This window comes from Nestor notabilis, unplaced genomic scaffold (genome assembly GCF_000696875.1).
Source record: "Nestor notabilis isolate BGI_N333 unplaced genomic scaffold, ASM69687v1 scaffold15890, whole genome shotgun sequence".
NCBI lineage: Eukaryota > Metazoa > Chordata > Aves > Psittaciformes > Psittacidae > Nestor > Nestor notabilis.
Genome location: NW_009910804.1, coordinates 51,871 through 61,147, shown reverse-complemented (window position 1 = coordinate 61,147; position 9,277 = coordinate 51,871). Strand labels below are relative to the sequence as shown.

The 9,277-nt window shown below is 46.0% G+C and overlaps 1 protein-coding gene across 1 annotated transcript; it reads left to right on the top strand.

Annotated features, from left to right (window-relative positions):
- The first annotated feature begins 134 nt into the window (after window positions 1-134).
- NUP88 (nucleoporin 88kDa) lies at window positions 135-9,277 on the top strand. Its single transcript, XM_010011743.1, has 16 exons — window positions 135-304; window positions 761-886; window positions 1,070-1,156; window positions 1,773-1,949; window positions 2,963-3,146; window positions 3,573-3,723; window positions 4,393-4,491; window positions 4,640-4,730; window positions 5,591-5,692; window positions 6,710-6,868; window positions 7,070-7,195; window positions 7,492-7,557; window positions 7,728-7,808; window positions 8,130-8,256; window positions 8,581-8,699; window positions 9,051-9,277. Exons 1-16 carry the CDS (start codon window positions 141-143, stop codon window positions 9,112-9,114), a joined length of 1,923 nt encoding a protein of 640 aa, XP_010010045.1. The 5' UTR covers window positions 135-140; the 3' UTR covers window positions 9,115-9,277.

Below are 9,277 nucleotides of genomic sequence, written 5' to 3'. Positions count from 1 at the left end.
GCACTGCTGGGAATGGTTGGACTTGGTGATCATTGAAGGTCTTTTCCAACCTGGATGATTCTGTGATAAAGACGTTCATGCTTCTGTGAGCACTTTTGGTGGCTTGTGCTTAACTGATGTATTTGTGTTTTCAGACCCTGATGTGCATAAACCCGCCCCTGTTCGAGGTTTATCAGACGCTGTTGAGCCCCACGCAGCACCATGTGGCACTCATCGGTACGAAGGGGCTCATGGTGCTGGAGCTGCCCAAACGCTGGGGGAAGAATTCAGAGTTTGAAGGTGGGAAAGCCACGGTGAACTGTAGGTGGGTGAGACCTCAGGTGGTTAATGACACCCTTGTCCTGCTACTGTTCCTTTACAGCCTCTCCTGCCTTGGGGACTAACAGATAAGGAAGACATTGGTTGTATTGGGGTTGTAGGGACAATCACGAATGAAGTTAACTTGGTTTGGGGACTTGCTGATTGTCAAGTGACCCAAATAAATGACCTTCTTAACAGGGTGCAGTTGCTGGGGAGCTGAGTGCACCTCTGTAGTATTCTCTATCCTTTCTGGGGTCTTTTAGCTGTGCTAGCTAAAAGCACATGTCCCAGTGGAGATAACACAGGCTCCACGTTAAAGCTGTAACTCCAGCTTTAAGAATAATACACCTAATGGCTTTGAAACCTTTTAACTGGGTTTCTAGCTCCCGTTGGCCCCACTTCCCTTCGAAGTAATGTGTGTGTTTCTTGTAACAGTGCATATTTCTGCTGTGTATTTCAGCACCGTCCCCATCGCGGAAAGGTTCTTCACCAGCTCAACCTCTCTGACTTTAAAGCACGCTGCCTGGTATCCCTGCGAGACGCTGGAGCCCCATATTGTGCTCTTGACTTCAGACAACACTATACGGTAAAACCTGTTGGTAGTTTATTATCAAAGGGGTTTTTTTTGTCATAGCCAGTCTGATTCTTTGCTAGATATTTGTGTCCTCCCAGGATTGCCAATACAAAATAGGATGGGATAGATTTTAGACTGGTAGCAACTGTGCAGCACTGCCTGCTGAATGACCATTGCTGCGTTTCTTTCCTCTAGGTTTTACAGTCTGAAGGTACCTCACACACCCATCAAAGTGATTGCTCTTTCAGACACTGAGGAGGAGACTTTTACAATCAAAAAAGGGTTTGTGTGGCTTCTTCTCGTTTGAGATGCTTTTGACAGAATAAGCTCTGTGTTCTCAGCTGTGTTTGTTATGAGTGATGAATCTGCCTGGAAATCTGATGTGATGGTTTTTGTTCCTGGACATTTTCGGAAGCAACTGCACTTTTTCCTGAGTTTTTTTCCCCTTTTTTTCTCATCCTGAAAAGTGGTAACAAACTGTACAGTCAAGTGTGTGTCAGAGTAGTCTTGTGAAGAATACACCTTGTCTTTCACATGGGGTTATGAAGGGCTTTTTGAGTGAGGAGTGCAGAAAATAGATCATTCTTTTAGTTCCCTCTTGGCCTGCTTAGAAAGGAAGAGCTTGAGGGTCTCACTGGTCAAGTCCCAGACTGGCACAGCAAATACCAGTATGCCCATCTCTTCTCTCCTGTGAAATGGGGCTGCCTGGTGGCTGCACTGCACGAATGAGGCACCGTGAGAAGGGTGTTGCTCACATGCTTTTGCTGCTGAAAACAGCACGTGTCTAAGGACTGATGGGCAGGTGTTTGGTGGCGATTTGTCAGCACCCACCATGGTCTGGTTAAACACTTGTGTCCTGAGAGCTGCTGATTCAAGTCTTGTTCTCACTGGTCCCCAGGAGAGCCTACACAGCTTCGCTGGGAGAGACCGCGGTGGCGTTCGACTTCGGCCCGCTGGTGCCGGTCCCAAAGAACACACTGGGACAGCGAGGCAGTGACGAGGTGTTGGCCTATCCACTTTACATTCTGTATGAAAACGGAGAGACATTCCTCACCTACATCAGCCTGCTGCAGAGGTAGGGTCGTGTTCATCATCGGGTTCCATCACGTTCCTCATCGGGGTGCTTGTATGTCCATACAATGTTAGGACTGGAGAGCCATCTCTTGGTTTGGCAGGGGATGCAAGGGGTGCTGGGCTGAGTTTTACTGTATTGCAGCCTGGTTTAGCTCTTTATGGCAGTGCTAATAGGCTGAAATCCAAGAGAATGGTGTCCTCCTTTTTCATCCAGATATTAAGGGTGCAGTTTCCACTGCTGAGAATTCACTGCCCATTATTTGCCATCAGAAATCTGAAATGAAGACACAAGACTCTTAGAAGATCAGCCTGTGTAGGGTATTTTGGGGTCTCCAATTCACAGTGCAGACATCCTTAACTTAGTGGCATCTTAGGAAAGAAAGATTTTAAGATCATAGGGGGTTTGCAGACATGTCCCATGATGACATGTAAGACTGTGAATCACAAACATAAAGCCAATATAAGAAAAAGTTACACCAGAGAACTGAGATGATGATGGAAAACTTACAGGTTGGATCTAGTATAACCGAATATTAAACCATGGGGTATTTTGGTTAGAAGCAGCACCATTTGCTTCTGCATGGTGCAGCACTGAGCAGATCCTGTGTGTAGGCAATGAAATGGGCTCAGTCCTTCAAGTTCTACCAAGAGAAATGCCGTGCCACGAAATGCTGTCTGTAAAGAAGTGCTTTAATGAGCAAACCAATTAGGTGTTGAAGTTAATGAACCTTTGTTAATGAATCTTTAAATTTTTGCAGTGTAGCTTGGTTGCTTTCAAAGCATTAAACATTATTACTGAGCTTCAGTTTCTTCTCTGCCACCTTCACCAAGTAGTTGTCATTCACACTCAACCCACAGAAGCCTGGGCAGCTGCTGGCCCACAGAAATCAGACAGAATTCAAACCATTGGGTTGTTTGGGTTTTGGATTATTCTTAAGTCGTCCTTATCTTGTAGTTCTTCTGCATGGGAGCTCTCCTTCCACACCTCATGTTGTGAACACATCTCTATTGCAGCACTGGGAACCTTGGCAAGCTGCTTGGCCCTCTGCCCATGCACCCTGCGGCAGAAGACAACTATGGCTACGATGCCTGTGCTGTCCTTTGCCTGCCCTGTGTTCCAAACATCCTGGTGATTGCCACCGAGTCGGGAATGCTTTATCACTGCGTGGTACTGGATGGAGAAGAGGATGATGATCAGGTACCTTGTCTTGGGGTGGGTGTTTCTAGACACATTTTTGTTTCTTTACTTCCTGGCTGCAAGATGGCAGGATGCCCACAAGTGAATGCCAAGTGCCAAAGCTGCATTCTTTTATCAAGAGGCAGTGAGTCTTCCTCCTCTTCCAGCCAGTCCCTGGTGCTTTTCTTCTAAATGTCAGATCTGTGCATCCTCATGGTAGATCAGATTTTGATCAAACTTACTGTGAACTGTTTTAAAGAGAATCTTCTAAGAAGAAACCCAGTTTCTGAGATAATTTTTGGAAGTAAGTGGGGAAAAAAATCAAGAGACTTGAACTACTTCTCTGTCAGTTAATACTCTTGCCTGTGTTACGTGACTCTTGATGCTCTTTATGTTGGCATGTCTGTTTAAATGATGTCTCACGGAAGAAATCATTGCTTTTTACAGTCAGAAAAGTCATGGGACCCAAGATCTGATCTTATTCCTTCCCTGTACGTGTTTGAATGTGTTGAGCTGGAACTTGCACTGAAACTGGCATCAGGAGACGAAGAGGAGCCTTTGGAATCTGACTTCTCTTGCCCCATCAAACTGCATCGAGGTAGGGCTGTTATTCAGGTTATTGGCTTTTACTGGCTTCATTTCATGTGTTTAGGATCAAGGTACTTACAAATTATCATTGGTGTCAAACGAGGGATATTAGAATAAGGATTTGATGTCTTCAGTAAAGCTGGAAAGCAAGCCTGGGAGGTGCTTTAGTGTTCACTCAGGGGCAGATTACAGATGGTCACATACTACTAAATTCTTTTAATCTGTATTATAAAGTAGGATTTGTTGCAGCTGTGTGTCAGCAAGTGCTGTGGGGATGGTGATCCTGAGGGAAGTGGTGTCTGCTGCTGAGACTCTCCGATGTAAATGGGGGGCAGGAGGTTGGGTAGGACAGAGTGTTTGGGTCTTTCTGAACGAGAAGCTAATCAGAAAGCTGCTGATCTGCCCGTTAAAATCCAGTGGATAGATACAGGTGTGGGGGGATAGGAATAGTTCAAACCAATTCATCAGGTATTTCAGGTGTAATTATATTTTATGCAGAACTCTAATAACGTGGCCGAAGCATCAAGCTCGGGTTTTGGATGGGGATGAGTTAGCCCCTGTAAGATGATGTTAGTGTTGACTGAACAATACCTTGATGCACATGCTCAGAGCTGCAGGTGCCAGTGATGAGTTTTTCTCAGTTCAGTTCCTTCTCCTACATTTCCTCTTCCAATTTCAGATCCGAAATGCCCGTCTCGCTACCACTGCACACATGAAGCTGGTGTCCATAGTGTGGGGCTGACGTGGATCAATAAACTGCACAAATTCCTTGGCTCAGGTGAGGGGTGGGACCATTGCACACAGAGGGAAGAGAGTGCTACTGAACACCCATATTCTGCTAGTAGCAACTTGGTGGGTGGGGGTAGTACTGAGAATCCCTTACCCTGCAAAGCAGATCTGAAGCATTCTGACAAATCTCTTTGTAGACGAAGAAGACAAAGACAGTTTACAAGAGTTGGGAGCAGAACAGAAGTGCTTTGTTGAACATATTCTTTGTACAAAGCCGTTGCCATGCAGGTAAAAAATCAAACTCCTTCTACTGCTTCCAAACCAGTGAGTTGCTGTGGAAAGTATTTATGATTTGCCCTCTTCTGCTGCACTCTTGCCATTAAAATTAATGCAGTTGGCTCCAAAGAATGCAAATAACACAACTAAGCATTCTGTGCATCAGGATTCTTAATGCACAGTTAGGGAAGGAAGCATAAATTCCCATGTTACTGTCTGAAAATCATCTATCAAACCAGCAGGAATTTTCACTTCCATTTACTTGACCCTGGACAACTCTGAGGCTTGATTTGGCTGAGTTGTGGATGCTGATGTGTTCCTTTTAGCTACTTGTTAAGGATCAAGCAACGCCTCAAAAGAATAGCTGATTTTTTTGAGCTTAGTCAGGCTTACGAGGCCTCATTTGCTGGGCTGTGTAATACAGCTTTATCTGCTTTATTGTAGGCATTATGTTATGCCTAACCATATCTATAGCCTGCTCTGTATTAAACACTATGACAATACAGACAAACTGTTCATTAATAGGTGTTAAATCACTCATCTAAGGGCTTGGTGGGATGCAGGAGCACCCGTGTGCTCCCTCTGGAAGCTGGGGCCTTGCACTGGAAGCAGGTGGCGTTTCCTGGGCCACAGCAGGTTTTGGTTTGTGTTTCACACTGAAGTTGTCCAAGTGCTGCCTCTGCAGGCAGGTGAGTTTGTTCTGGTCCCTCCAACTGCTGGTGTGGTGTGAGAACCACTGTTTTGCTGGACTCGTTCTGTGATCTGTGAGAGGGGTCTGCTGCAGCCAGAGCTTTTCCCACCGAGCAAACACGCACGGCTGCGGAACAGAACTCTTTTGACTGGGTAAGAATTCTTGTGCTCTCTTCCTGCAGGCAGCCTGCTCCGATTCGAGGCTTTTGGATCGTTTCTGACATCCTGGGGCCCACGATGATCTGCATCACAAACACCTACGAGTGTATTACGAGGCCTCTCTTGTACGTGGGTCTGAGTTGGTTTGAAATCCGTGGCGGTTGCATGAAAAGGATCTCGGGATATTGTTTTATTGCTCTTTTGATTCTTTCCCCCCAGCCATCTGCATCTCCTACGACACACAGTGCAGTTTGCCTCCTGAACACTCCCTGGCTGAGCACTTAAGTGTTATTATAGTAGTTACTTGCTACTGATAAGGTGTTTGTAGGGGATATGATTAACCTGTAGCACTTCTGGTATTAGGACTAGAGTTGTATCAGAAGGTTCTTGAGGTTATTGTTGATTTTTCATTGTTATAATGAGGAATCTGCAAATCAAAACCTTGTTTACAGACAGTACAAAGATTCTGAATGGGCACCAAGGTGATGTTTGCTGTAAAGAGAATTTAAAAAAAGGATTCTTAAAGTGCTTTAAAGCAGTGGGATTTTAGTATCCATTTCCAAAGCCACCGCACTTCGTTTGGGAGTGGCAGATTTGCATGGTGAAGTGAATGCCCTGAGGGGAGGGCACGATTTTGGGTTTGGTTACTGCTGAGAACACTCTTCAGTGTATGACAGGTACCTTCAGCTGGTGTTAATGTCAGGTTCTTACAGATCTTTTATTATTTTTTTAACTACTTCTTCAGTGCTTTTAAAGAAGTTTCTCTATCAGCTCTTTCAGACCCCATCATCAGAAGTTGCACGGGTGGACAGTGATGCAGCAGGCTGCTTTGAAAAGCAGGACATGCCCCTGTTCAAGGGGCACTTGCCTTGTTATGGAACTTGAGTAAAAGGGTATTTATGGTTCTTGCTAGTTTCAGCTGTGGCCAAGCAGAAAGCCGTGGGGATGTGACTTCATTGACCTCCTCTAGACCTAGATTTACCACCTGGAATAGCCCCTGTCCCTCTTAGAACGCTTTTAACTTACTGCTGTAATACATTAATTCCACAGGGGCTGACTTCCTTTAACTGCTGTTTAGAGTCTGACATGGTTTGGATGTTTCTGGTTTAACCTGTGTTCTCCCCTGTGATGCTCTTTGGTAGAAGTACAGTTCATCCTGCATCCCCTCCCCTGCTGTGTACCCGCGAAGACAAAGAGGTCGCTGTTTCCCCTCTCCGTATCCTGGCTGAGTCACAGCATTCATTCGAGAAGCATATCCGGAGCATCCTGCAGCGCAGTTCTGCCAATCCCTTGCTTCTGAAGTAAGCAAATACGTTTTCCCAGGGGACCAGAAGAGGGAAGGCTTTCAGGAATACTGTGTGTATCGCAAAGGGGTTTAATTGTAGCCCCTCACTTCCATAACTGAGCCCTGCAGAGCCCTCACCATAAATGCTGCAAGTTGTTCATCCTTGCAGAGGGACATGTTGGAGTAAGATTGCAAACCCCTGTCTCATTTTGTTCAGGTCTGCTGATAAAGATGCTGCTCCTCCCCCTGAAGAATGCCTTCAGCTTCTTAGCAGAGCCACCCAGGTGTTCAGAGAGGAATACATTCTCAAACAGGATCTGGCAAAAGAGGAAATTCAGCAAAGGTAATACAACCCCCTCGTACAGCATCTGTGAAACAGCAGCACTAAGGACCGAGCACTAAACCTCCTCTGCTGGACTAACCCTTGTACATGAGTAAAACGTACTCGGGTAAGACTGCTTGTTCAAATCAGTCACATTACAAAGTTAGGGCAGAATGGGAGAGTTTATTCCTGCCACTGCCCATCCTTTATTGTCTTCAGTTCTTATAATCACTTCTGTCCTATTTCCTGTGTAGCATAAACCCCGGTTGACCTGGGTTGCTGGTGGAGGTGATTTGATTTTATGTTTTTATTTTAAGAGTGAAGCTGCTCTGGGGACAGAAAAAGAAACAACTGGAAGAGCTTAATTACTGTCGAGAGGAAAGGTGAGGCTAATGTGTCTGTTTAGCCAGTCCAACGTCAGGAATGCAAGGGCTTTATACAGGGGCCTGTGTGCAACGTGTGAGAAGTAAATGCATGTCTGGCCCTTTGCCCTCTTTCACTCCCTGACGTGCCTTGTGCGTGGATCTAAATAGATGTTTCTCACTTGCTAAAGGAAAAGCCTGCGGGAAATGGCCGAGCGCTTGGCTGACAAGTATGAGGAAGCCAAAGAGAAGCAAGAAGATATTATGAACAGGTGAGTGCAAACTACACTCTGTTTCATCACCGACTGCTTGCTGTTAAGTAGGGGTCTGGTAGAACAGGCTGGGCAGAAAGTGCTCAGTTAGAACCCAGGGTTTCTGCAGTTCTCTTGGCTGGGGCTCAGTAATGGTTTTTCAGCACAACTTCAAGCCCAGGCTGAGCCAGCTCATGGTTTAGAAATGCTGTGTGAGAGGAGCTGAAAGGGCAATGTCAAGTCTTGAGCCCTTTGACTCGGGAGGAGTGACAGCAGCACAAGGCTGGTGGTGTCTTAGCAGTAAGTTCATTCTTAGTGACATTTCTTGCTTCGTACACCAAGGATGAAGAAAGTGCTTCGCAGTTTCCACTCTCAGCTTCCTGTTCTGTCAGACAGTGAAAAAGACATGAGGAAAGAGCTGCAGACAATACATGACCAGCTGCAGCACCTGAGCAATGCCATCAGGCAGGTGAGAGCACGTGTTACTGTACCCACCTCACCCCCTGTGATAGTGCTGCTAGGACACGGTCCTTCCAATGGAGCAGCTTTGTGCTTACATTAAATTAGGAACAAGGTACTAAAATAACTTCTGACCTTTGTTAGTCACACAGAGAGACCCTCTGCAGCCCAGTGTAAACCCTGGGAAAGCCTACACAGCCCCTCCATAGTCCTAGCAGTAATGTCCTCCTCTTTTTGGGAGTGCAAAAGCAAGCAGGTTTTAACCCAGTCGCACTGTGCCACACGGGTCTGTGCCACCACTGACTGGAGTCTTCTTTCTGTACGTAACTTCCAGGTTAAAATGAAAAAGGAATACCAGCAGAAGAAGATGGAGAAGGGTTCCAGCCCCCGAAAACCCAGCATCAGCCTCAGTGCCTACCAGAGCAAGTGCATCCAAACTGTCCTGAAAGAAGAGTAAGTTAAAGCTTGGATCCTCCTGTAGAATTCAAGCCCTGGCACTTACAAAAGCAATTCCAGTCGAGTTTCTGGGGTATGGTTTGACCTCTGTCCTGCAGGGGGGGGGATCACTGATGCGCCAGCTGGAGCTTGGTGAGAGGGGCTGAAGTATAAGCTGTGCCTGGCCATCTTGTGCTAGTATTAAAGCTCTGCTTTAAGCCTGCTTTTTGCCCAGGGATCTTTTGGCAGTCTGTATCCAGCCCATAATTAACACAATCACTTGCAGCTCTTCCCAGTCTCTGTATTTCCCTTCCTGACTGGTTCTGAACAAATGACTTGCAGCCTCCTGACTTGGGTTTTTTTCTGAAGGGGAGAACACATAAGGGAAATGGTCAAACAGATCAACGACATCAGAAGCCACGTGAACTTCTGACGTGCCCTCGGTGAGGAACCTGCACCAAAAGGCTGGATGAGCTTTAATGGTCCCTGGTACTTCCCCTTGTATATTTACCATTTGTACGTTGAGCAACACACCTTTTACTTATTGTTTTGTAAAGCTGGACTGTGAAATAAGATACTTTTGATAAGACTCCTTA

Excerpts from the sequence above, each read along its gene's own strand:
- NUP88 (XM_010011743.1), top strand. The coding sequence starts at position 141 with ATGTGCATAAACCCGCCCCTGTTCGAGGTTTATCAGACGCTGTTGAGC. Across the intron at positions 4,492-4,639 it reads GCACAAATTCCTTGGCTCAG|ACGAAGAAGACAAAGACAGT; the intron begins GTGAGGGGTGGG and ends ATCTCTTTGTAG. Across the intron at positions 5,693-6,709 it reads TGTATTACGAGGCCTCTCTT|AAGTACAGTTCATCCTGCAT; the intron begins GTACGTGGGTCT and ends GCTCTTTGGTAG.